This window comes from Pseudorca crassidens, chromosome 18, assembly GCF_039906515.1.
Source record: "Pseudorca crassidens isolate mPseCra1 chromosome 18, mPseCra1.hap1, whole genome shotgun sequence".
NCBI lineage: Eukaryota > Metazoa > Chordata > Mammalia > Artiodactyla > Delphinidae > Pseudorca > Pseudorca crassidens.
In genome coordinates this window covers 13,622,013-13,649,941 of record NC_090313.1, presented here as the reverse complement: position 1 = coordinate 13,649,941, position 27,929 = coordinate 13,622,013, and the positions used below count along the sequence as shown (strand labels likewise).

At 40.7% G+C, this 27,929-nt stretch overlaps 1 protein-coding gene and 1 long non-coding RNA gene across 9 annotated transcripts in view; one reads left to right on the top strand and one right to left on the bottom strand.

Annotated features, from left to right (window-relative positions):
- The window catches only part of LOC137210886 (uncharacterized), an 88,327-nt gene that overhangs the window by 8,404 nt on the left and 51,994 nt on the right, over window positions 1-27,929 (bottom strand). Inside the window, exons 3-4 of the long non-coding RNA XR_010936770.1 lie at window positions 8,394-8,490; window positions 6,773-6,830 (exon numbers count right to left, since the gene is read on the bottom strand). This is a non-coding gene — a long non-coding RNA (uncharacterized lncRNA). The remainder of the gene's footprint in view (window positions 1-6,772; window positions 6,831-8,393; window positions 8,491-27,929) is intronic.
- Window positions 1-27,929, top strand: part of MBNL2 (muscleblind like splicing regulator 2) — a 151,053-nt gene that overhangs the window by 118,597 nt on the left and 4,527 nt on the right. For 2 of the 8 annotated variants that reach the window (XM_067712931.1, XM_067712935.1), the window contains 2 exons: window positions 4,996-5,031; window positions 6,327-6,421. The exons of 2 other annotated variants lie outside the window; for them this stretch is intronic. In XM_067712931.1, the coding sequence (XP_067569032.1) occupies window positions 4,996-5,031; window positions 6,327-6,421 (131 nt within the window). Of the gene's footprint in view, window positions 1-4,995; window positions 5,701-6,326; window positions 6,422-27,929 lie in introns of those variants that run through there. 4 more of the 8 variants (XM_067712937.1, XM_067712934.1, XM_067712930.1 and 1 more) reach the window with 2 other exon arrangements.

Here is a 27,929-nt window from a genome sequence, read left to right as displayed (position 1 = left end):
ACTCTCCATAGAGTGGGCTTTGGGAGCAGAAAAGTGGGTCCTAGCCCGCTTAATTCTGTGCATTAGAAGTATTTCCATCTGTAACATGACATAAATATCATAATGAACAAACACGTGGATCTCATGCTCTGAAATGGTATTTCAACTTCTATGAAGTTTTCACGTTTCTCTTAAATGATGAAAGGATAATTTTATTAAAAGGAAATTAGCATAGTCCTTCCCCCAGTTAAATCCGTAACAGAAAATTCAGTGTTTATTTTGGCTCTAGTTTTTATTTCAGGCACTCTTTCTCATAAGCCACATTTTCAACCTAATTTAAAATGATAATGATAATAATCATTCTTTGTTAATCACTGTTGTTTTAAACTCTGAAAATTAAGTGATGATGTTCAAAAAAATTTTTTTAAGTTAGTAAATGAGGAGCTCATTACTTTTAAACTGACAGATTTTGATTTTTCTCTAAATACTTTACATTAACAATTATCATAAATGTGAAACAAAAAAACATTTTATGTTCTCCTGGAAGTTACCCTTTACTGAAAGGTCATTCACAGTGAAGTTTTTGATATGCTGCTAAAATTCTCCCATTGATACAATGTGACTTTGAATTTCAGGAATTCTGCCTCCAGGCTGTGGAGATATTAATTTAAAATATTACGCAAAATATGGGATTCTTCTCCAAACCCATGCTAATATAATTATCACCCTGGTTGATGCCCTAGCACATTTGCAGTGGGTGGGATTTTTCCTTTTTTGATAGGCATTATTTTAACCTAGTGGTTATACTTTTTCTTTGCTATGTTAGGAAAGTGACAAAAACCACACACACAGAAATAGCAGCATAATAATTCTTGGTATTTCTCTGACAGGTTTATTCTGAGTTCCTCTAAGTGTTCTTATCTCATTATCCTTCAAGATAGTTCCGCCAAGTGGCAGGCGTAATTATTTGCATTTTGCAGATGGGAAAACTGAGGCTGTGCCTTTGCCGTAAAGTGGAATATATGATTCATGGAATTGTCCAGATAATTCTACTCGCAGATTCTAGAGCTGAAATGTTTGTGCAACTGAAGCAGAAAACATTTGAGAAGTGTTTGTTAATAGAATTAGTGCCTTAGTGAAATGCTTCTGCCAGTCAGAGCAAAGACGACCTACTGACTCTCTCCTTGATTTATTTCATTATATTGGAAATACAGAGTAAGTAGAACAGGGAAGTGCTAGCACAAATACTGCCTAATGATCAGAAACCATACTATTACATAAGTGTATCACACACCTTGGTGAAAGATTTGTCAGTGTTTAGTGGAAACCCTATCTGTATAACCATAGCAAAATGTGTTTATCCTATTGAATTCAGCAAGCCACTGTTGAACACATAGTCTGTTCTGGGTTCCAAAGCCAGTAGGGGCATACAACGGAGTTCAGAACACGGCAAAAACCAAATATAATGCAAAGCGTGAAGGGCTACCTTAGGGAGTGGGCAAAGCGATTTGAGAATGAGGAAGCAAGAGACAATGTATTCGCCATGGGACATGCAGTAGGTGGTGGCGACGAAGGATATGGAGAAAGAAGGACTTTCCAAAGGAGGAGAAATTTGCTTAGGACTTTGAAAGGAAAATTTACCAGTGTGGGAAGAGCATCCCAGGCAGGGGGAAGAGCATGGATTGGGAACAGCGTACTTGAGGAATAACAAGTTGCCCGTTGTAGCTCAGTGTAAAGTACTGAAGGGGCTGTGTTTGCAGGGGTGGGGTGTGGGAGAGAGTGGGGTGAAAAGGCAGAGATGGAGCTTAGAAAGAAGATCAGGACCAGAATCTGCCATTGAGTAAGACAGCCACACATTGCAAAACTTCTGTGTTTCCGATATGCATATCACTTTTAGGCCACATAGAGAGAGATGCTCATCACATTGATTTGGTTGAGCGTTTCAGGCGCATCCTGAACTGAAGCCAAAGGACGGTTCCAGTCCTAGCCCAGTGTGGCTGTAGGAGCTGCTGTTGATGATCTGCAGCTCAGTGACATTCAGGTGTGTCCAAGAAAGGAAAGTGCTCCAAGAAAGCCCATCCGCATTGGAATGCGAGAGAATAACATGGAATTTTTATAGGGATGATTTTGAATCCAGCCATGGTTGACTTTGAAATCATTCACGAACTGGGTACTTTAATACATTTTAGGAACAAGTTGCTCCCAACACACTCTCACTGGTGGCTGAGAACATTCACTCAATTGACTGTTTACCATGCGCCCCATAGACGTAGACAGACATGAACCCTGCCCTCCAGAGTTTACAGTGGAAGAGGAGAGGTGGATTTCAATAAATAGCCAGAGAAGTATATAATTAAAAGTTTTTATGAGTATAATGAATGAAAAAGTAGAGAGTTCAGTAAGGTTTAAAATAGGAAACTGATTTAAGTGGCATGTGAATATAGGTAACAGAACAATTGAAGAGTTTTTTAAAGAAGCAACATATACCTCGAGACCTGGAAAATGAAGAATGGGGTAATGATGATTTTAGGCAGGGGCGGAGAGCTGTGAGAAGCCCAAAAGTAGGACAAAAGTGTGATGAGTTCATTTCAAAGAAATGAAAGGCTAATCTGTCTGCAGCTTGGTGCATGGGGGCCAGGGGAGGAGTATAGTGTGAGCTGGGGAGATAGTCAGAGACTAGACCATGGGAACCTTTATCCTAAAAGCAATGAGAAGGCAATGAATCATTTCCAGCAGAGAAGTGAACAGACCTGTATTGGGGAAGGTTTACTCTGCCAGCAGAATGGAGAATGGACTAAAGGGGGGGACGAGAATGGAGGCAGGAAGACCACTTAGGATGTTACTGCATAGCCGATCCCAGATCATAAAATGGTGATCAGGCCATGAGGAGTGGCAGTGAAGATGGACCAATAGACAAACACAAGACGCACTTTAGAAGCAGAACTGCTTTGTCTTATTGGTGAGTTGGACCAGGGAATTTCACGAGGGAAAGTGGTGTCAGGGAGAACTTTCAGTTTGGGCTAGAGCTACGACATCAATGGTGACGTCCATCTAGCATTTCCTGAGGTGGAGAAACAGATGCTGTGGAAAAGGTCAACGCTTGGACATGTTCGATTTGAGATGCTTGTGAGAAATCCAAGTAGGAAGGCCAGATAAACAGTTAGATAGAAAAACCTGGAGCTCAGAGGAGCTATCTGGGCGGGATACATAAATTTGGAAGCCTTGAGCTTGTAGATAGTATTTAAATCCTAAATTGAATTAATACCATGGAGTGAATGACATACCAGAAGAAAAGTATAGAGTAGATGAAAAGGAACCAGACTGAGCCCTGAAAAACTCTAGTATATAGAGATAGAGTATGTGTGTGTCTGTGTTTGCATATGTGTCTGTGTCTGTGTCTGTGTTATCAGAAAATCCAAGGGAAAAGAGTAGTTTATTACGGAGAGAGTAGACAAGTGCTAAATGTTACCATGACTCAGGATGGAAGGGTTCTTACTGATTGCAGAAATACGGAGTTCTTTGATGACATGCAGTTTGAGTGGAGAGGTGAAAATGAAAGCCAAATTGGAGAGGACTGAAGAATAAACGGGGTCAAGGAAGTGCAAATTTATGTGTAGGTAACTTTCCAGAAGTTTGATTGTGAAGAAGTTTAGAAACATAGGGCTGGAGAAAGATAGGGTGTCATGAGGTGTTTGTGTGTGTGTTTTCAGTTGGATATATTAGCACATGTTTGCTGAAGAATCCAGGAGTGGCCCAGTTAAATAGCCTCTTTTCCTGACTAGTTAATGTTGGCCTGATCAAAACGCAGATCAGGCAAAAAGTCTCCCTCAGGTGTGAACAGTTCAGCAGAGAGAATAAAGACGTACACATCTCAGATTCTTCACCCAGTATCTCAGAAGGCAGTTCTAAAACCCTAAGTGGGTACACCTACCTTCATTAAAGACTACTTCTCTGGTACCCATATGACACCCAATCTTCAGTTACCTAAATCCTTACATTACCTTGATTTTCACTCTAAGGAGCTGAACCAGAAGTAGATAATTCCTTTCAATACAATTCTTTTTTCAGTATTCCACAACATATGTTATATTCATGGTCCGTTTTCTGATTCAAGTACATTAATATGACCACCCACAGGTAAGGCAGCTATTCCCAAGGAAGGGCTGTAAACCCCCCTCCCTCCCTCTCTCCTTCCCACCCTCCCACTTACCCACCTAGACACCAAAATACCCTAGCCCTGGTCCTATCCCAGCCTCAGTTCAGTGCTGTTTTGCCTCTGCAGTGTTTAGATTTTATTGCTAGCCACCGCTCCTTTGTCATAATGAATCTCATAACAGAAAATAGGTCACACACACATCCGGTCATCCCGTCACGGGAACCTCAGTCTTCCTACGTTGAGGGCTTTCAAGCAGTACTCTAAAATTCACCTGACCTACAACCCTTTGATTTAGAGGATACGGAATCTTAATTACTGTTTTTATTTTCATATTGTTATTGACACAAAACATTTTACAATCAGACAAGCAAACTTTTAATTCAATAAGGTCAGTGTGATATAGTGAATACAAAACCTGACCTGGATTTAGGAACAGAATTCTATTTCTAGCCTTAGCCCTGACTCCCACGATGCATGACCTTGGAGTAGTTACTATGCCTCAGATTTTTCATCTGTAAAATACCCACTTCCTACCTTGGAGGATGAACTTGAGAATGTCTGTAAGATACTGTGAGGTCTTAGAGGAAGGTGACTGCTGCATTATCACATGTCATTCTTACTAGAATCATGTCAATGGAGATGAATCAAAAGTGTGAAAAGTAATGAATAATATTGGCTTAAAATAAGTCAGATATATTTGTGTCCACACTGAACATGTGAATGACTCTAAAAGACTGTGTTAACTAACCCTACTTATTTCTGGTTGTGCTTCAATCTCACTTTGAATGTTAACTCTAAACCGCTAACCTGTTTCTTTCCCTTTATTCACTTTTTTCCACCTACCATTGCATGACATGCAGGGTCAGTTTTGTGCATGACACCCGCTACCAGTATTGGTAGGTTCCAACCTTTTTTTATTTGTCTTTTATATTATGTACAATACCTTCACTTGATTGAGATTTATCTCAAAGATCGTAGAAATGCTGTAGGAACTGGTAGATCTGAAGGCTTATTTGGCTTTAGAGTTAATGTATAGGTTTCAAAATGTACTTGTATACTGAAGACAATGACCATCTTAATGTGACTAGAACAACCACTGCAAGACATAAAACCACAAGTACGAGTCTGCTTTTTAATGATCTGTATTTTGTTTCTCTTTATAGTTTATATGGTTTAGCATAAGAAAAAAGAAAAAGCTTACTTTATCAGAGAGGCAGGCTAATTTCATCAATGTTTTAAAGTTTCATGTGGTGTGCCTTTATCTCCTCTTTGCTGTGTGTTAGAGTTATCAGAGTTTCCCAGAAGTATTTATTTAAAAAAAATTATAAATGGATGTATTTTGAAAACAAATGTCTCAACTGCCTTGCTTTATTATCCTTTTTAATTTTGTGTTGATTTATTTGTGATGAGTATTTGTACCTTACCATTCCCTTAGATGTTAACTTTTAATAGTACATACATAAGCTATCCCCACACATTCCAATGCCTTGGTACAAAAGTCTGTCTTAAGGACATATGGATTAGTTCCACTTAGAGTAAAGAAAAATAAACATTGGCAAAATTTGTCTGGCTGTTTCACAGTGACTGTGTTACAATTTTACATCAAGGCCATGATTTCTGCTCTACTGTTTATTGACCCAAATAAACCACAATCCCCAGTAATTCCAGTTCAAGCAGGCAGGCCCAAATCGACCCAAAACATTCAATTTAACTGCAATTAATTCCAAGAAAATTCTAACCCAAATTAGGCCTACATTATCGAGGCTTTGATGTTTTAGAATGATGATTAAAAGTGAATATTGCATAGTCTTACTTCATTTGGACATTACAATTTCGCGTTTTGGGGAGCACTGTTTATTACAGGCACTGTAGACTCTGACTTGGGAACGATCTAGTGCTGGAGGTAAAAGGGTTTATAAATACATCAACCAAAGTAATCTGCTTTGGCCTTTCTGGGAATCACTGATGATATTTTAAAACTTCCTTTAATTGTACTTGTAATAAGCTATTTTCCCTTTTTTTTATTTCTCTCCCATATGCTTCCTTGCTTTGCATTGTGATTGCATGCCATCTGCTGGTTTAACCCATGATGGCTTGCTGCTCTGATATTCACCATATGCCAAAATGCCACTTCTGTTACCGTAACGCTACACCCTCCTGTTCATTGCTCCCATGGTCCCCCTCCTGAAAGTACCCATGATGCACAGCGCTACGTCAGCCACTGTCTCTGCGGCAACAGCTCCTGCAACAAGTGCCCCCTTCGCAGCAGCAGCCACAGCCAATCAGGTTTGCTCCTTTTAAAGCTTTTCTTTCACAAATCCCAAACTCTAAATGAGTGCTGATAGTTAAAAAAAAAAAAAAAAAATTCTCAGGGAGAATTTTTTTTTTTCATGTTTATCCATCAGATTTTATTTTATTTTATTTTTTTGATTAGTTTATGGCCAGCATTTGTGGACAGGTTGCACTTATTTAGAGTTAACATTTACTGCAAATAATGATGTAGCTGTGTTTCGTGTTGCGCTGTTCGTTTCCGTACCTAATATTGTGTGATTAACCTGACAGGCTTACATTCCTTTCAGGGCAGCATTACGCATCCAGGGCTTTGTGAATTGTCACAGAAAAATCAGAAAAGCTCACCTGGGAGTGCTTCAGAGCTGGCTGTATTTGGATTCAGTTCATTCAGAGACCCTATTATCTATTGTGGAGGAAAAGAAAATTCTCCTCTTAGAAAAGTCTCCCCTTTTCCCTTAGTGTCAAATTTGAGGTCTGAATGATTCTTGTTAACATTTCACCTGGATCCTATGTGCTCCCAAACTCGCTTGGTTCCCAAGTGAGAGACAAACGGTCCTGGAAGAAGAGTACGGGGCCACCGAGTTCACAAAGGCTGGATATATCTGATTAGGGGCATGTAATTCTTTTGGTTTAACGCATGTGCCAGTGAGACCTCGGATGGACTCTTTCTCAGGGAGGGCCAGCTGGCTGTTTCCTGTCGTCACAGGCTGACTGTAACCCTAACCCCAGCCAACCAACTTGCAAACATGTGCTTCTGGTCCCAGGAGAGGCGTAAAAGCATAAACTCTCACATGCCCGGAAAAACACTTGACTGCGCATGCTCTCCCTTCACAGAAGAGCCATTCTGGTTTTGCTGTGAGTGTAGTGGGTTTTTTCTCGTTTTGTTTTGTTTTGATTTTTGTTTTAATAAAATCAACTGTACTGATAAAAGATGACAAGACATATAGGAGGAGGTGGAGGGAAGGTCCCAGCTAACGGGATAAACTGGAAAAAATCATGTCTGGGCATAAATAGCAGATTCCAAACTACATTCTGCAGGCGGGAAGGGCTGAGTCACGCTTCTTTCCCAGTTCTAGTGAATGAGTGATTCCAGAGCTATAGGTTTCATTGCTGAATAGATAGGCGTGAGTGCACTTATATGAAGGAATAAAAGTAAAATCCTGTGAGCTCCTCCTGTGCCCTCTGAGTTTTGATAAAGCAGAAAAGATCGAGGAGGGAGGGAGGAGAGGCCAAGCAGGCCCTCAGAGGCAATACCAACTGCTGACAACGCTTTGGCTCTTCACTCGCCACCTCAACATGCCAGCTTCCCTCTAAGGAAAGCTAGCTCAGCTTCCAAACAGATAGAACAAAGAACAGCAAATCACTTTCTTAGCTGCGAAGATTTTTTTAAATGATGGGATGGCAGAAGGGAGAGACAGTGTGCGTCCTTCCATCATTAGGTTCAAAGCACCTCTTTTCACATGGTCATTCTTAGTAGGGAAACTGGAAAGGTTTCTTTTATGTCTAAGTCCTGTCTTCCTGAACCATGTTTTTGCGATCTGGAGCAGAAGTTTTATATAAAGTCCCTTCATCAGAAAGCAAGTTTCAAGCATAATAGAGTGTTCGTTACAATGGAATGTAACGTTATACTTTACGGCAAGTTAAGCACTTCTAATACAGAGAGCTCTTTCCTGGGAATGGAAAGGAAGTCAAGATAAAGAACTATTTTGGAGTTTTAGGATAAGTCCCTTTATTATGATAAATTCTTGATCATGTATCATAAATATTTTTCCAGCCTAATGATTCTTTGGCTCAATTTGGTAGAAAAAATTGAGATTGCATATGTATGCGTAGGTTTATGTATGTGTGTAGGGGAAGCATAACTATTCAGAAGCTAAAATATATCACTTTTCAGCAGAGTGTGATTGGTAAAGGAACTAACAAGTTAACGTCAATTAAATCCAAAGAAGTATAATTATAGAAGTACCTGACAGTAGCTTCAAGAATCCTAGATTCTCCATTTTGCAGTTTATCAGATGTAATCGTTGCTGGACTGCACTTCAGTGATGACTCTTAATGAAAGTCTGCTTGCACATGAAGACAACAGAAAAAGAAATAGTAGTAAACATAAATTTTCAGATATGATATTCTTAATGTATTTTCAACAAGTTTCAAAGAGCAAAGCAGCTACAAAAGAACTTGGAAATTCTTTTAGTGCCCAAGAGTTCAGAATTCAGAGAGATTTCTGATGGCTGTGAAATGACAAGTTTTCATCTTATTAAGATTTCGCCCTTTAAACTCACACTGAATCATGTCCATGTGAATTACATGTCATTTAAACAAAATGAATCTGTTTCCTCACTTGTAAAAGGAAGATTAGAACTAGATGGCCTCCGAGGTCCCTTTCAGCTCTAAGATTCAACAAACCTATGGTTCCTTAGCTGCTGTGCTAAGCCCAACGCATGAGATTATAAAGGTAAACACAGAGTAGAAAGTGGTGCTAATGATTTCAGAGTTCAGTGCATGATACGCATCCTCCCTTCTTTCCCTTCATTGAGCCATCTGTCTTTAACACAAAATGTGGTAGGGTTTTGACAGCTTTTTAGTTCATTTGATTAATTTAGACTGTCAGTTCAAATAGTTCAAATCTCATAAGTATTTGTAATAAGATACAAGTCATTCAGAGAAGAAAGAACATACACCAAAACATCCCATGACAGCTCCTCCGGCCCAGGTTTCCTTCACATGTTACCCCATGATGAGTCAAGTTGAACTGGCAATAAATCTATAAATTCTACCCTCAGGGCTTAATCAAGGTGACAGCAATGAAAGTTTTAACTGAACTTAGACTTGCAGTTTGAAATTAAATGACGACAAGATCCAAATACTTCTGGGAAATAGAAAATTATTTTTTCGTTATTTAGCTCTGGGAGTAGATATATAAACCAAAATACAATAAACAAATTTACCAACAGCTATCTCCTGTTTCAATTAAGGTCTTTGGGCCTTAATATACAAGTTACACCTAATAATAATATTATTAACAAATTACTTATAGATATAAGATACTATTTTAAATGGTTTCTCTCTTATACAATACATTACATATTTTAATATATCATATTATATATATCATATGAGAAAGAATACATATGTATAGGATATACTCAATCCTTACTACAGTGTTATAAATATTACTGTCACCCCCATTTTATAGACAGTAAAACTGAAACCAAGGTTAACCAACTTAGCCAAAGTTAGACATCTAATAAATGGTCTTGCTGGAATTTAAACCCAGGCAGTTTGATCCCAGAGGCCTTGCTCTTAACCACCATGCTACACTGCCTCTCTCTATAATTATAAATGAACGGAAGTCACTTCTTCCACAGGTAAAACTGTCTTTAAAGTGCAATTCAATAGCAGCAAGCTCTGTTGCTCTAGGGAAAATGAAGGCGTTCTGCTGATGCAGCTCAGACTGAGGTGAGTTCTAAGGTGGGGAGATGAACTGCATCTGAGCAGAGCTTCAGGCTAGTTATGTAATACCCAGGTCACATTTAGAAACCATATACATAGTTGATATATATTAATTATGATACAGAACTATTTATTAATAGTCTATGTTATATTATACCCAGTGAGTAGACTGAAAAGTATGAATAATTTCTGTACAAGTAAGATGAGAACTAAGACAAGAAGTGAAAAGGAATTAGTCATTTGTCCTGGTGAAGCAGATTTATGGGCTTCTTTTGTGTGAATCATGGCCCTGGACTTTACTCCCAGCCTCTGCCACTCATCTCACAAGTAGCATCGTGACAAGGGAAATCAGAAATGAAAACCCAGGTACTATATAAGTCAGTCAATTTCAGTCCGCTAATAGAAGGTCAGGATGTATATATACATCTATAGATGCCTATATTGAAGCCAATTTAATCTTAGAGTATACAGTGAAAGAGGAGAGGTCAGCAGCTTAGTATATGGATCTAGTTTTTTTCACATTATAAGAAATTTTATTTAATAAAATGAGAGTGCAGATTGAAATCCCTCTAACTTAAATTATTATGGTACTCTATCCTGTTATTGCTTTATTATTTTTTTACTTCAAAAATACATTCTATTTCAAAAGGGGAGAAAATAATTTCCTAGTAAATATATTTTAAATCTTAGTTTCTTCATTTATATACAGAGATTATTCACCTTATCTGATAACATCCTTGAAGGCCCAATTGAAATACAATTTGTATTCTGAGTCTTTCCCTGAACCCCTGCAGCTAGAATTTCTTTTTTCTATCCTCTGAATTCCACAAGGACTCTATCTGCGTGTTCCTTAAAGCATCGTCATTAGATGGATGGAATGACAGTGCTGATATACAACAAAGGTGGGGAAGTGTAAAGCTTAGCAGAGAAAAACTAACAATCCCGTTGGCCAGAGCACCAGTTTTCGTGAGCGGCTACAACACAGGTTTGATTCCGAGTGTGTAGGACCTTAAATGACAGGGTAAAGGGTTCGCTGGCCTTTATTTGGCCACTGAAGGTTTTCAAGCAGGAAAGTGACGGAACACAACTCTGAGAAGAGCAGGCAGATGGAGACAAGGCAGGAGAGTCTGCGGAGACCGTGGAGAGGCTTCCACAAGAGCCGGAAGTGGGACAGTGGCAGCCGGCGAGTGGCCGACTTTGCCTTGCCTTTGCCTGTTACATAGGGAGAGGCGCGTTTAGCCAAAGAGAAACATAAAAATGGTTTCATACTATGGCAAAACCTGTCCAAATAAATGTCATGTAGCAGAAGAAGAGATGTGGGCTGACATGACAGGTTAACCACAGGAAGTTGCCTCTGTAGGACCTGAATTTAAGGAGAGCCTTTGGGTGGACTCCCTGGGCAAATGCCTCCAGGGTACTTGCGCCGAATATGCAGCTCCCCACTCTCTACCCGAATGAGACATCAGAGCCACAAAAGTTCAGACACCTCCCAGGCCTTTGCCTGGAAGAAAGGGTCCCTTCAGGTTTGGAGTGAATACGTGTTGTCCACGTGTCCACAGCTAGAGCTATGTGGACGCGGAGGGCAGTTATTCATCTAATTCATTCCGGGTCATGAGTCCATGCTAGGAAGGCAAATTCTTACATACTGGATATTAGGAATATTTTAATGGAGTATCCCACGCAGTGCCTTTAAAGCTGGTGAAATCAATTATATTTCTGGCAATATGTTAACAACACTAATTACATCTCCAAAAAGTGCTGATTGGTGTTTAATTATGACCTCAAGGTTTTATCACATCTTCTGAATCCTCTTCCAAAGATTAAATCCATTCAACAGAAAGCTGGCCTTAGGAAGAGTTTATTGAAAATTAGTTAATAACATATTATACATTCCTAGCCCTCCATTTATTGGGATATTTGGTAAGTCAGAAAATCCCCATTTTCCAGACATGCCTGATTAGTATATATATAATAACAATTTCAACGGTATCTTACCAGACAAAATAATTACATGCAACCAGATACCTATATTATGCTTCATCAGGCCTGCTACAAATTACTAAAGGGAGATGAGAAAAGTTTAGAGCATCAGATTTTACTCATTTCTCACACATAAACATGAACACAACTTCAAAGCTATTTGTATGTAGATTCTTGGACTTCTATATACAAAGTTACAGTAAATCACCCCATCCTAACCAAGAAGTCTAGAAAGGTAAGGTCATGTTTTACTTAATCTCTCATCTCAAAGAGTTTTCTAAAACATCTATTATTCAAAGTCATCTGTTAGGACTATATTCAGACAAATGTAGGAGGCATTAAACGTTCCCCACTATTCACCACTTGACCCATTTGGAGCCTGTGTTTTTTCACAAGAAAAATCTGGGTTCTGCAAAGCCCCAGCGTGGGAGGAGGAGACCCCTGTTAGTTCCCTCCCCTGAAATATACAGGAGAGCGACTGGCCTCCCTGCATGGATGATCGAACTGTGAACCACTCCTTTCCCGCAGTTTGCTGGGTCCTGAGAACAGTCAACAGAAAGCAGCTAGGCCCCAAGTATGTTGTGCTCTGAAAGGGCCTGGACAGCAACTGTCCAAATCCAGGGCCTGTTAATAGTGCTCGGGCTGAGACACCCATCTCAGCATCATCATACTGCTAACGTTGTTCGGCCTTCTCTAACTCTGTGCTGATCTTCTAACTATAGAGGAAGGTTCCATTTCAGTAATGGATCTGGTTGCCTCAAATGAGGTAGAATCGCCATATCAAATATTTTGTGGAGAGAGGGACTGTGTGTGTGTGTGTGTGTGTGTGTGTGTGTGTGTGTGTGGAGAGAAAGAGGGGTGGAGGGACAGAGGAGGAGAGAGAGGGAGATTAACTGGAGCCTGCTGTATATCTCTTCAAATAAAAAAATCAGAACAATAAAAATGGCGGCGTTTGCGTTCAGTTAACACCATTGGTTAAAGCTGCTTGGCAATTTGAGTCTCAATTCCATGGTGCAACATGGCTGGGGCACTGGAATCCAGTCTTGCTAGTCTGGTGAAAAAAAAAAAAGATGTTTAAGGTGGAGAGGAGAGGTGGGAGGGCCGCTCCGTATGTCTTAGGTGGAGCTGGATCTGTGAGAACCATAGAGAGGCAGATTATTTTTTCTCTTCAAGAAAGCAGAAAATAAGAAGAAAAAAGGCCTCTTATTTTCCTGCCTCAGGAGCAGCTGCTTTGCAGAGCTACCATGAGGTTTAATTAATATATGTATTTGCAGATTCTCCAAGGAAAGGCTAAGTTATATTAAGTGTTGTAATCTAGTACATTTTCATCTTTCATGAATAATTTACACCTCATGGTGAGAAACTTGAGTAGAATTCTTTTGTATACAGCTCCTAAAGACATAATATCAGCTCCAATTTTGTGCAGTTGAAGAGAAAATGTCAAGGGTCCTTACGTGGAAATTGACTGCCTGGTGGATCGTCCTACTTACTTTACTTCAAATCCCATCCTCTTTTGCATTTTGATGGAATTTGGGGGAATCTTTTTAGATTGAAAAGTTATATTCCCAGCAGTACTTTGGCTTTTGTTGACCATAGTAAAATCATGCTAATTTTTCTAATCGTAGGTTTCCTCTTTGAGAGGAATAAACATAGAGCTCATCCTATATGTGTGTTTATTTCCAGCTCTACATTTGTAAGGAAGGAGAGACTAGGCACAGTGCAGGAATTTGGATCCATTGTCAAGGGCTGAAAGATGAATGGGGTCTTGTTTTTAATAAAAATTGCTATGAACGGAGAAAATCTTTGACTTATAGGCATCTATCTCCCCAAGTTTTGCCACTGCTGCCTGCCTTCCCACACTTCTACCTGCATGTTTGGGGAAGTTGCCAGCCTTGCTGTGTGGGTGGATGGAGAGGAGAGATCCTTGCCGTCTCCTGACACAAAGCTGGCCTGTCACTTCACTTACTGGATATGACGCCATGATGAGTCAAAGACAAACTGGCATGAGGTCCGGCCTCTCAGCCTCTTCCAGCATTCTCTCTGGGCCACATCTCAGGAGTCAATGGCTTCCAAGGTCAGACCTGGCTGAGTCTGCTGAACATTCTAGAGGTCACCAGTGTGGGGAGGTGCTAAGGGTACCCAGGAGTTTACTGCCTAGTCAAAGAGATGTGACGCAATCAGACAAGGTCACAAAGTGAAACAGTCAAGGATTCAAACATTAGTGCATGGGAAGTAAGCTCCACGGCAGAGCCTTGGCCCTAAGTGGGAGGGGGAGTAAATTAGGAGTTTGGGACTAACATATACACACTACTGTGTATAGAAGTGCAGAGGCAGGCCTTGAAGGATGTGTAGGAATTAGATAAGGAACTGGTGAGGTTGTTCCTGACCAGAGTGAAATGTAAGGGGTAGAGCTGGGGGTGGGGTAAGGGGCAAGGAGACTGGCATTATAAATGTACCAGCATCATGCTTTACATGTGTTCTCACATTTAACCCTATCAGATGGGCCCTATTCTCGCTCTTTAACATGTGAAGACATCAAGGCTCAGATGTGGCCGTGGCTCTAATCAGTAGAAGGGCCTGCATTTGACCTCAAAACTCTGACCCTGAGGTCAATGCTTCCCCCTTATCCCACCTTCTTCCCCAGTAGCCTTCGCGGCTCAGATAGGAGTTTCAGAATCAGTTTTGGACTTTATCCCACAAAAGATGCAGACAGAGCAGCTATTACTACATCAGATCTAAAGGGGGGGACAGTGTAGCTCACACGCACTAAAGGCCACACCGCGGTGAGTGAGGGAGTGAAGGGAAGACACACGTGGGCAGGACTAGAAAATCTCCTTGAGCAGGTGAGGAGAGGTTAGGTTACTGAGGAGGTCAAAAGGCAGGCTGAGGGCAGGGCAGCAAAATGCAAAACGAGAGACTTGCAACACTCATCTACAGGAAGTGAGTGGGTAGGTGTGAGCTGGGATGGGCTGAGCGCAGGTTAACTGGTAAGGAAGCTACTTTGTTGATGAAGTGATAAAATTGGGATAGAGAGAAAAGGGAAAATGTGGGGAGGGGAGGATGAATACACTCGTCCCTCAGTATCTGTGGGGCATTGGTTCCAGGACCCCGAGTAATACCAAAATCCATGGATGCCCAAGTCCCTTATATAAAATGACACATTTGCATATAACCTATGCACATCCTCTCTTCTACCTTAAATCATCTCTATGTTACCTAAGACAATGTAAATGCTATGGTGAATAGTTGCCAGCGCATGACAGATTCAAGTGGTTTTTTTTGGAACTTTCTGGAATTTTATTTTTTCAAATATTTTCTATCCATGGTTGGTTGAATCCATGAATTCAGAACCTGAAGCTATGAAAGAGGACAGACTGTAAATAAGAAAATCAAGAAAATTCAGGGAGGCATTTTGATCCTTTAGTCTCCCAGCGGCCCTTGCCAGTTTCTATAGCATCTGTGGATTCACCAGCTCTCAGCTCCCCGCCACATCAACCTTCTACAAGACATTTCTCCCGACGACTTACATAGATACAATGGCTCCTGTTGACACTTCTTCACTTTATTTGTACTATAAAGGAGAAATTTGTTGCCTGGGATTTTCTGACACTGGTTTATGAAAAACTACAGCTAGTCTAGCACTTAGACTCCATCATGCCTCGGCATCACATATAATATGCTGAAACTTTTGGTCTGTCTGTTTTAACTCTCAGTGATCAAATTATAGTATTATCGTCGCTCTCCTTGCTCTGGAGTTTCCAAAGATCTCAGAGTTTATGTCGATGAGCTTCCTCTAATCAAATACAGACACTTTTCAGTATTTACCACAATGCATTTCTGGAAGCAGCATCATTGAGCTGAATGCTGTAAAACGTCACCCATTTTCCCATAGTCACTGTTGCCTCAGGCACTGCAGGTCTGACCCAAGACCTGCATTAACTACATCAAAGTTATGAAAGGCGATAAGTCAAAAGAGCAAACTGGCTACAACCATGCCATACTTCTATAGTAACAGAAAAGGGAAATGATGATGCAAGTTACATTATAAATTGGAACAAGACCCCAGATCAGTAAGGTGGCTTACCCAAGTCACATAAATAATAAGAGAGCCAGGACTAGAACCCAATTGTCTGTGTCCTGCCTAGGGTAGTGTTTTTTCCCTTTCACCACACTGCCTTCCTGAGAAAGTGCTTTAAATGATCATTAAAGGGACCGCAAAGTACTACAGAGCATACAGACAGCACAAAGATAACACAAGCGTCTCTCCATGAGTAAGCTCTTACCAACTGCCAGACATCATGCTAAGCTTTTATACAAACTATCTCATTAAAACCCAAAATGGCCCAGTAAGGAAATATTCTTCTCCCTAATATACAGATACGGAGACTGCAGCTTTGAGAAGCTGAAAAACTTGTGCAAGGTCATCTATTAAGTGGCAAAACCAGATATACAACCTCCCCCAAGCTCCTAACCTTCCATTTTATAATGAGGAAAAGGACCTACAATGGTTAAGTGACTCAGTCAAGGTTACGTAAGGGATTAGAAACTGATCTCCTAACACCATGCTTAGTCCTCTTTCCCTCCCTCAAACCACAATCCAGCATGAATATGCTAGCTATACATTTTTTTGAAGAGTCAATAGATTTTCTTCCTCCTTAAAATTTAGAAAGGTTTTGGAGGAATCAAAAAGATACCCAAGGATGTTAAACTCAATTCCTTCTTTTTCTCAAAATATTGCTCATAACTCTTCCATTAGTCATTCTTTCAATTCTTGTCATTGTTATCCCGAGATATTTGAAAGGGCCAGAGAACCACTTTAGTTATGAAGATCCAGGAGAAAAGGAATTGCTTGAATCAATTCCTATTGTTCATCTTCTTTTCTTTGGTCTTCTCTGACCCCTGTAACACTAAGGATGGCCTTGAACAAGGAAAGAAGTTAAAATAGGGAGATCTAAGGTGTGTGTGAAGAATGAGAAGAAAACCCTACCATATTCCTTTGCCTTGGAAAACTGTGTTTAAGAATTGCTTTCTTTTTTTTTTTTTTTAACATAAACTCATAACCTAAGTCCCCTCATTTTTCCTGCTGGTTATGTGAACCTATCTGAGAAGAGGTGAAGGTTTGAAAATTGAAGTATGGGTGTTTATTAGACAAGACTGGGTGTGCAGAAGCGTCCATAAATAGTGGTTTGCTCTAAGCCCAGTGATCTAAGAATTATTAGTAAATGCTATACCTTGTCAAACTATTCATATTCATGTTTTGTGGCATAGCCTAAGAAATTAAAATAGGTGAACTATTACCACAGGATAACAGTAGCATCTGCTTACTACCACCAAGCACTTGTTAATTACATTATCTAAGGCTCACAACTACTTATGCATTAGGGACAACGTTTGATTCCCATTACAGAGAAGAGAAATACTAAGAATAAAAGATGTTGAATCACTTACCCATGGTAACACAGTTATTAGGTCTAGAAGCTGGGTTTGAACTGGATCTAAATTTAAAGAGTGGGAGATGCTGCCTCCCATGGGATGTAACTTTTTTTTTAACTTGATTTTTTATTTATTATTTAATTTAATTAATTAATTTATCTATTTGGCCACACCCTGTGGCATGCGGAATTTCCCGGACCAGGGATTGAACTTGTGCCCCCTGCAGTGGAAGCATGGAGTCTTAACCACTGGACCACCAGGGATGTAATTTTTTATTGCAGTAGACTTTGATCACTGTATGGTACTGGATGTTGATGCTTTTATAATAAAAGATTTTAGTTTGGAAAATGATTAATATGAATGACAGTCAAGACTTTCACAAACAATAAAGAAGTTCAGCCTATATTTATTTAGTTGTCAGTGACAGGTCAAGATATACATACACAGAAAGGGAAGTGCATTTGACATCTTAGAAAATCCTAATCTCATCAAAATCAAATTTATTATCAACACATATGGAGTGTCATACAGATCATATAATATTTAAATGCACAAAATTATTATTTGAATGCCTATTCAAGTAGAAGCTGAAACCAAATTTTATTTAGGATTATGAATTTTCAAATAAATAGACCAAGGGAAGGGAAGCAACATTTATCAAAAAACACTACTACATATCAGACACTTTATATACATTATTTAATTTAATATTCAGTAGAACTCTGTGAAGTGTCTCATCTATTTTCCAGAGGAGAGCAAATTTTAAAGAATAATGTGCTTAAGATTCAAGCAGGTTGGAAGTGGCTGGACAGTTTTAGAACTCAGGTTCACTGATCTCCAAATCCTGTTCTCTTGTGTCTCCACCATATTTGAATTAGATTGGAGCTTATGGTCAATGTAGGACTGGGGTGAAGTTCTTTATATGGTTCCCTTAAAAACTGCTAACTACTGAATTTACCTATTGGTTTACAAAGTTTTAACCATTTAAGAAGAAAGTTCCAGTAGAAGCAAACCTTTTTAAAATCCAAGTTCGATATCAGAAATGTCTGAAAATATGGTTAGTTGATGAGACCAACAAGGAAATTCAAATTTCAGTCCAGTAAACAAGAGCTAGAAAGTGGATGAATGAGGGCACCATTTCACCCTTCCAAGGGTGGCAAACTGGCAGGAAACTTCTGTAAAAAAAGAGTCTACCAGGAGGAGTCCTTTCATCCAGGACTCTTATTTTTTTTTCTAAACAATAATTTTAAAAGAGAGATACTGTTTTTCTCCACTGTTTTCACAGAACCTTACCTTCATATAAATCTCAGGTTAAACGAACATCACTACTTGATTCGTTCTACTTGAGAAGGAATGTTTTGGGCAGCCTGGAGGAGGCAACTGTGAAAGGAGTGACTAGAGGTTAATTCAGTTGTAGGTAAAACCATAGAGCTCAATTCCATAGTATCCCAAGGAATCGATGACGATTCAGGTACGCAAACAGAAAAATTCCATTTTGAAGCCCAAAATGGGGAGGATAAAAAGAAGGACGGGAGGGAAAGAAGGAAGGAGGCGTTAAGTATTGGCAAGAAAGGAGAAGAGGGAGTTATTGTTTAATGGGCACAGAGTTTCAGTTTGGAATGATGAAAAGTTCTGGAGATGGATGGTGGCGACAATTGCACAATAGTGTGAGTGTACTTAATGCCACTGAACCATACACTTAAAAATGGTTAAAATGGTCAGTTTTATGCTCTGCTTACTTTACCACAATATTTTAATTGGGTGAAGGATCTGAATAGACATTTCTCCAAAGAAGAAAGAATTAGGATTGGAAAGAAAGATGCCTAATTATACGTAGGTTTTTGTTTTTTTTAATCCATAGTATAAAATTATTCTTTTCACATTAAAAATTATTTATTGTTGCTGTGTTTTCCTTTAAGAGTTCTCTTTTCATGAAACAGGTAACTGAGTGCAAATGCAAATTCTTCCTCAGTGAACCATGCAGGCCAGAAGCTGAGTCTATTCTGAGGCCGTAACAAAAGTCCACTGTTAACCCAGTGCAATGCATCTTCATACTTTTTCTCAACAAATGTTTATAAAGAGCCCACTATGTGTCATGTGAAATTCAAAATTCTGGGAATACAGCAATGAACAAAACAGTTCCTGTTCTTGTGGCTCTTACACTGTCAAGGGGACAGGCAATAAACCAACATGTAAGTAATTACAGTCAAAGTAATTATTATATAATAAGGATCATCTCAAAAAGTAGAGAAGCTGAAAGAATGGGCCTAAGCACTGAGCTGTGAGGGAGGACAGTTAGTAACAGAGAAATAAGAGAGAACGTAGGAGCTTGCTTTCTTCCTTTGGTTTCTATTTTGCCATCTATTATACCAGGATATTTAGGGCACTTTCTGAGGAGTTATTAGGGAGGACAGATGGCAACCTGGTTAACTACCCACCACACTGCAGAGGTGCCAATGTGGTACAAGCAGAGTGAGACACTGAGGCCCAGAAGGGACACAAAGCTCGTTGGTGGCACAAACAAGCCTCCCGAAATGCCACTCCAGGACTCTCTTTGATTTTTCCTTTGCACCATTATTTTACACACATTGAGTGGTTTTGTTCATCTTTCTCTCGCTCTCTGACACACATACACAAACACCCAGGCAAAGAACGAAAAAGGAAGAAAACAAAACAAAACTACTTTTGCTGGAAATTTTTAAATGGCAGTGTCATCCTATCAATTTGAGAAATGTGGACGATGACTACAATACACAAAGGCACACTTCACATCCTGCACATGACATTAACTTACCCTTCTTTTCACTGAATCCCAGCATTTGGTTAATTTTCTGCCTTTGGTGTCTTAAAAACCAGTTCTTAGCAGACTGAATTATACATTCTGCTCCACTGTTTTACTACGGCCAAGATGTGCCCAGGATCCTAAGTCTAACATAATGGTAGAGGATACAAAAGCAGGGCGCTGAGCACGATTGGGGACTTAATGTTGAATCCAGCAGGATCCTGCTTCTGTGATTTTTCTTGGCCTGATTCTTCAATTTATTACTGGGAGCAAAACCCCATATTGAAAAAAACAGGTTTAAAGGAATGCTTTTGGAATTTCTTTTCAGTCGCTGCATAAACTGGTTTTTAAAGGTAGAAAAAATGTTTTCTTAGATTCTCCCTTCATGTCCAGAGGTCACCTTCCCTGAAGTAGCCTCAGATGTGGGCAGCCTGTCTAATCCCAGACAGCCTTGCTTGCTCCGTATCTCACTGCACATATTCTAAACTTAATATTTTTAGAAAAATATCTTATTACCTTTTCTATAATATTTTACAGTATTTTTAAATAGTGTGGCCCAATTATTATATATTATTTCTTGATGTAGTAGAGGAATTTAGCCTTCCTTAATATACATACAGTTCCTAATTTTAAAAATGTTTGTTCAAAATTCCCTTTGCTACTTGGTTTGGAACTCAAGTAATTTTCCTATGGAGACAGTGGTGGATTTGATGGTTAGGTCTCCAGGCTGGCCTATAATAGTTTACTTAACTGGTGACATTGCTCAAGGATAATATTGGGCTCACAGCATGAAAGAGGCTAAATACCATGTGCATGGATGTTTCTACATCTTTAGGATTCAAGAAAGATGCCAAAAGCATATGCTTAACCCAAAGCCCCAGACAGCGTGTGATAGGAAAGTCCTTCACCTTCTCCACCAGCTGAGGGTAGAGGAACCACAGGCTATGGTTCATTGCGTGATTGGAATGTTTGTTGGGGAAGGTGTGTGGAGTAGGAATGGGATGTACGGCGTGGAACCAAGAATGCCAGAGGATGGATAGGAAGGTAAAAGCTGGAACCTGGTCCTGGGTGGCCACCAGATGCATTCACACCACCCTCTTTCTCATTTGCCTTGGATGCTATAATTGATTTGCCAATTTCTTTTTTCCTGGCTGTCGAGTGGCCCTTCCAATCTAGCATTTTGTTTTACTTCGACCTGCTCTGGCACCTGCAGAGCAAACATGGTCTCATAGCCCCTTTCTTCCTGAATGAGCACATAACACTCCCAAATGCGATTTTCTTTTCAACACTGCTATAGCAACAGGGGGAGGCATGAGGAATACAAAATCTCTCAAATGCCTTTCCTTTCTTCCTCATAAATATCATTTTGGAGAAAAAGTCACCCATGAATGATGTATGGATTTTTAGATGATCTGAGGTGTAGACTCCCATCTCACCATGAAAGCAACAGAAGTAAACCTCAGCATTCCCTCAGGGGTGGAGCTGGGAATCATGACCAGAGCATCGCTGCAATCCTCACAAGAGGCTGGATTTTTCCAGGTGACTTGGACTCATGCAAGGAGTGGAATCTTGCTCAAATCAAGAAGCTCCATGTATGTATTTTATCCAGATGATATAAATCGCCAGTGTGGACCCTCGTCAGTAATTTTCAGTGAGGCCAGTGTTACTGCCTTTCATACAAAAACTCAGTTAGTAGTATTTTAAATGATAATTCTTAGAAAGTAGATCTGAAAAGTCTTTTTGTTCAAATATCGTAGAGTGGAAAATAATAGACAGTCGTGAGTCATCAGCAAAGTGATATGTCATTGAAAACAGAAGAATTAGAGTTTTAAGTGTAAACTTTATATTAATGACAGAAGGCAAAACAATAATCTGCACTGAAGTACTCTTTAAGTTCTGCTAAATATTGTGGGCCTTCCCACCAACCTCAGGTTGCTCTTCCCAAGAGTGAAACTGGTTGTCACACTTGAGAATTTTCTCCCACAACCCAGTATATGCCTTTTCTGTATAAATAAAACTCCACTTGGAAAACAAATCAAATACAGCAGAAGACCCTGCCCTGCCCTGGAAAAACGTACCGCTCAAATAATGAATGTGACTGGTTTTCAAAGTGTCTTTTCATGCACCTCTAATTATCTTTGAACTTTTTATACAATTAAAATTTACAAATACTGGGACTTCCTTGGTGGTCCCCCAGCTAAGACTTCGCCTTGCAATGCAGGGGGTGCGGGTTCAATCCCTGGTCGGGGAGCTAAGATCCCACAGGCCTCATGGCCAAAAAAACAAAAACAGAAAACAGAAGCAATACTGTAACAAATTCAATAAAGACTTTAAAAAAGGTCCACATCAAAAAAAATCTTCAAAAACAAAATTTACAAATAGTCATGAAATAAGTCAAAGTTCTTGAAAGTGTTCATTGATCAACACATATCACGAGAATTACTCTGATAACATATGTCCACCAAGAAACCAAAGGCATTTGCTTTTGATGTTAATAATTCATAGTATGCTAATCTATAGTAATCTACCCTAGAATTAAGTACAGAATTCTCTGGCAGCCAAAGATATACAAATGTCTTTCTGCTTTTGTATAGTTTGCTTCAACCAAAATACAAGTTTCACCTCTCAGACAAAACCAGGGAATTTCAGACAGTAGAGGCTTCCATGGAGAAGACGTGTGGAGTGCTAGGGAGAAGATGCAGAGAATATTAAATAACGCAGGGCCTGGAGGACAGAGGAACGCCAGTGGAAAGTAGCGAAGAGCGACATGAGTGAGAGAACAAGAAGAATACCGTGAATAAAGACAAAGATACTGGGATGGTGAGCAACAGGCTGGCCTCCTTAGCTTGGCCATATTTTTAGGAAATTCCATCCAGTTGTCTATTTTTAGATTAATAATAAGTTTTGTTTAAGGAGACAGTGAAACATCCCTTTCTTTAATTACCTTCTGAGGAAACAGGGCCCTGTAACCATGAGAAGAGATTTCTAAGAAATATTTTAAGTCTAGAAGTTTTCTTCAGGTGCCATTTTTGTTTATCTGCCATGTTTCCATCCTCTGAGTGATTCTGCCCCCAGCCTGGAATATTTTTCCTTTTATCTGTATAGAACATGGGGTGGGGGGATGGGGATGAATGTTTCTTTTTCTTGGATATTCCTGAAGCCTTAGCTGCTCTGAAAGCGTAAGAGATGTAAACTCTCCAAGGGGTTCTTTTCCTGCCTCCACTGCAACCTCTTGCTTGTGAGAGGCCTGTTGGTCTTCTGTAGATGCCAACATTGTGGCATTATGCCTCGGTAAGTTCTTACTTATTCAGCCATCCATGCAACCAGTAATTAAGAAGTGTCTCCTATATAGCCAGTCCCATCCTTTTTACTAGGGATCTAAAGAGGAATGAGACAGTACCCCTGTCCTTACGAAATTCGGTTGTGCTGTGGACCCAGTTAATGCAACAGCCCTGCTTGGAAATGTCTGCTTGAGCTCTTATGCTAGTGGTATGCAGAGCCACTGAGATTCCTTCAGATTTCAGCAAGGCCACACAGATATTTGATAAGGTATATTATATCTACCTCTCCAAACTCAACGTTACAAAGAGAGTTAGTATTGAATGTTTAACTAAAACATTCATTAGCCCTCTTTTCTAACTGTTTCTCGTGGTTTGGATCCCTAGAAACAGTTGGTCTTTTCACTGAAATGTTTTTTTCTATCATTTAAGCCAAGCAGTAAGAGTTCTTACTGAATTTACTACTGAACTAACATCTTAAAGGATAACTCATCTGACATCTCTGAATGTCTGCAATGAACACATTTACATAAGAAGTGCCAACATGTCTAGAAGTCATCTAGAAGCTCACAATTTCCAAAATTATTTACATGTACATTTCCTGGAGATCAGCCACAAGGTAGAAAACTCAGAAAGTATTAATACTTGATACCGTGAAGCACTGAGGAAATTGTATGTTGATTTGTCTTCTTTGAACCCTCTTGCATGAGTGCTAGTTAGTTCTGCTGTTGAGTTCGTGGTATTCATGCTTTCCAGTTCAGTGTTTCAGCCTCTGCACAGACTATTTTGCTTTCAACCGAGTGCGTTTCTCACTCTGGTCAGCTCTTTTTCAAGTGCACACCAAAGGTAAGGGCACATGATGGCTCATTCTGAATCCATCATCAGCTTGGAAAAGACAAGGCAACATGTGTATTTCATATCTGGTGACTCAGTCAAGGGAGGTCAGTAATTTCTTCTTAGGTAGAAGGTACCGGTGGGTCAAGTACCCTGTTCCTTTGGGTGAAAGCCAAATGTCTGAAAGTTGCAGGATGAACTCCCCATTAGACGTGCTCTCTTGATCCCGCCCACCATTACCAGCGCTGCCTCCCTGGACGATGCCTTCAGCCTTGGCTACTGCCCGGCTCAGGAAGCTAGCAATCCAGGCTTAGTAGATATCTCCTTCAAGAAAGTAAGGCTCACGGAGAACACAAACTAGCAACTCATAGCTGAATTCAGCCCAAAGATATCTGACCCATACAGAGTTGTTTTCCATAATGTGAATCAGCAGCTGAATTTCCAGCTTCTTTTGGCAGATGGAAAGGTCAGGCACTATAGAGCCCAGGCTTCTGCAGGTGACAGGTGGCTGGAGGTGAGTACCTGCTGCTCCATTCCTTCTAGGCACGGGCCCTTCCATCTGCCACACTTCCGGGCTGATCCACCCACTTATGCACACTTCCTGCCTGGCCCCAGTAGGCTTAGTATTCAGGCAGTGCCTAACCCGGTCCTCTCTGCGATGAGCTTGACTGCCATTGCACTGTGAGTCAACGGTAGGCATTTCACTGGGGATGCAGGGGTTAGTAAATGGTTGCTCATAACACATTTGGTGGGGAAACAACCCATTTGATGTTCTTTGAGGCCATTCATATTTTGTCTTCAGTAAATAAAAATGAGACTCATTGTGTCCTGGGCTCATATGGGAATAATTTACGGATGTGGATTAAGCAGAATCTTTACATTCTTAAATCCAACCACCTGAAGGAGATGTTCATTGCTTGGTAGACTCTGTTGCAGCCAACTGATATTTTTGCCTGCAGACACTCTTGTTAAAACTAGAGGGTCCGGGCTTCCCTGGTGGCGCAGTGGTTGAGAGTCCACCTGCCGATGCAGGGGACACGGGTTCGCGCCCCGGTCTGGGAGGATCCCACATGCCACGGAGCAGCTGGGCCCGTGAGCCATGGCCGCTGAGCCTGCGCGTCCGGAGCCTGTGCTCCGCAACGGGAGAGGCCACAACAGTGAGAGCCCTCTGTACCGCAAAAAAAAAAAAAAAACCAGAGGGTCCACTGAAGATTTATGAACGCAGTCATTTTTTGAGATCAAGTGTGTCTTTGTCTTAAAAACAGAATCACTGATTTGGTGGGCATCAGCTATTCTCATTTTTGTGTGTTCTCCTTTTAGTGGAAAAAGAAATTGAAAATAATGCTTTCAGTTCAAGATTTTGATTTACCATAAAAGGTTAGCTAGAATCTTATTTTAATAATTTAATCCCCATCTTCATCATGATTCTGTTACAGAAAATAATACTTATTTGAGGGACTAGTCTATCAGAGAGATAAACAGAAATACAACTTGTTCAATCTATTCGATTTCTTTCCTATGATACAGCTTGCCAGGGCTCCTTAGAAGCTGAAGCGGTGGAACTCTGATTGGGTAGGGGCTTCTGCTGTCATAAGCAGACGTTTGCAGCATCCGTCTGGAGGAGGCCTAGGCTAGGATGTGGTTGACCACCCAGGCAGGGATGACCTAGCAGGGAGCCTAGCAGCCCACAGGTCCATCAGCAGTTGCTATGCACCTGGTTCTTGCACACAGTCATTGCTGCCTCTCATCCAGTGCTCCAGGCTCTGTTTGCTTTAGGCCCTACCCCATGGCCTCGCCTTTCCCTGATTCCCAAGCTCCCAGAGGGGTTCTGAGCACTGACCTCCACTGGCACCCTGAGAGGCACAGACCTGCTCTTTGGAATTACTGTCTCCTGGTCCCATCGCAGACTGTCACTACACCCTGGAGGGGATTCCCATGCCAGGGAGCAGAGTGAGCTAACACCTCTAAGCTCATGCTGGTTTGCACAAGTACTTGGTATATTGTGCAAGCCAGCTGACACTGTTCATGCTGCCTTCTCCATGTCTGTGAAATATGACCGGCAATACTGACATAGCTCTTAAGGCTTTGATAAAAATTTCTTAGTACCTCCTGGAAAATCAGGGGAGTATCTATTAAAATTAAAACAGAGACAATAACGATGCTTCAGGGAGGGGACTTTTAGGGGACCTAGTGTAGTAGCTATTTCTCTGACCTCTACATATGCTGGCAGTCCCCAGGGGAGTTTTCGACTGACCTTTCCAAAAAAGCATGGGCTGCAGTGCCTGGAGGTTGAGGAAGGAATTTTGGATATCAGCCTCAGTTTTGATGAGTTCAGGGCAGGAAGGATGCCACTGACAGCTAGTCTATAGAGGTCACTTTGGTGAACTGTGGTTTAATTAACCATTGTTTTAAAATAGACCAGCTCAGGATTAGGACTTGTCAATATCAGACTTGGAGCCCATGTTCTGGGACCACATATAAGCCTGTTCTTTTAGGAATTTTGTATCTATATTGAAATATTCAGGTACCTCCTGAAGCTTTTTTTTTTTTTTTTTTTTGTGGTATGCGGGCCTCTCACTGTTGTGGCCTCTTCCGTTGCGGAGCACAGGCTCCGGACGTGCAGGCTCAGTGGCCATGGCTCACGGGCCCAGCCGCTCCGCGGCATATGGGATCCTCCCGGACCGGGACACGAACCCGTGTCCCCTGCATCGGCAGGCAGACTCTCAACCACTGCGCCACCAGGGAAGCCCCCTTCTGAAGCTTTTGATCCTCCTGGCCATTGAAATTACAATGGAGGCTGAAGAAGTTTTCATATATAGAACCTATTTTATATGTTCATATTGAATTGGTGTGGAAGAGAATCTCCAAAGAGAGGCAATAGGGAAACACAAGATTACCTATTCATCTTGTTTTAAATTATGGTGTTTTGATGTGAATTAAAAATATAATCTGACTAAAGAAAAGCCATAGCAAAAACTAGACAGAAGAGCCCTCCTTCCCTCAAAACAGCTTCTCCACACCCTTCCCGCTTGACACACGACCACTTGGCCCTCCTCTTCCCTCCAGAGGTTCCTTCCTGCTGGAAACTGTCCTCCCCTCCCCGTGGGCCCTACGACCTGTAATGTCATGTGCCTTCTAACATCAGAAGCAGTGATCAAAGGGGCAGGAGTGCAACAAGAGGCTCTCAGTGGGGAACCGGTCCTCATCTGCATTCCTCATCTGTCTATATTTCCAAAATGCATTTCACCCCAGAGTACACCTAATTCAGGCTGTACCAACAAAGCTGTATTTCTCAGGAAAAAATTTAATAATCAAATGGTATTTTTGAGAAAAATGTTACCACCAAAAAACACCCATAGCTTTCCTACCATCTAAGATCAAATCTCTTAAACCTCTTGAAGCTCACAGCTGGCGGGGGTGTAATTCATTTTTTAACATCACACATACAGTCCTCAAGACAGCCCAACACATAGACCAGGGTATGGCCAGAGTTTTCTGGCCTAGATGCCAGGAAGCAGTGCGGCTGAGAGTTCAGTAGTACCAGAGGTCATTTTTATTTACGTCTTTATCCATACAACGGATGGTGTGTAGGCTGAGGCAGAGGGGCAAAGCAGTCTGGGTGAGCCCAGTTAATGCTTTTAGTTAACTTCAGGGCTGATTTACAGTTCAATTACATCTGGGTGGTCGGACACGTCTGTTTGTCAAATTCAAGTCCAAAGCATTGTTAACTAATTTCTATAAT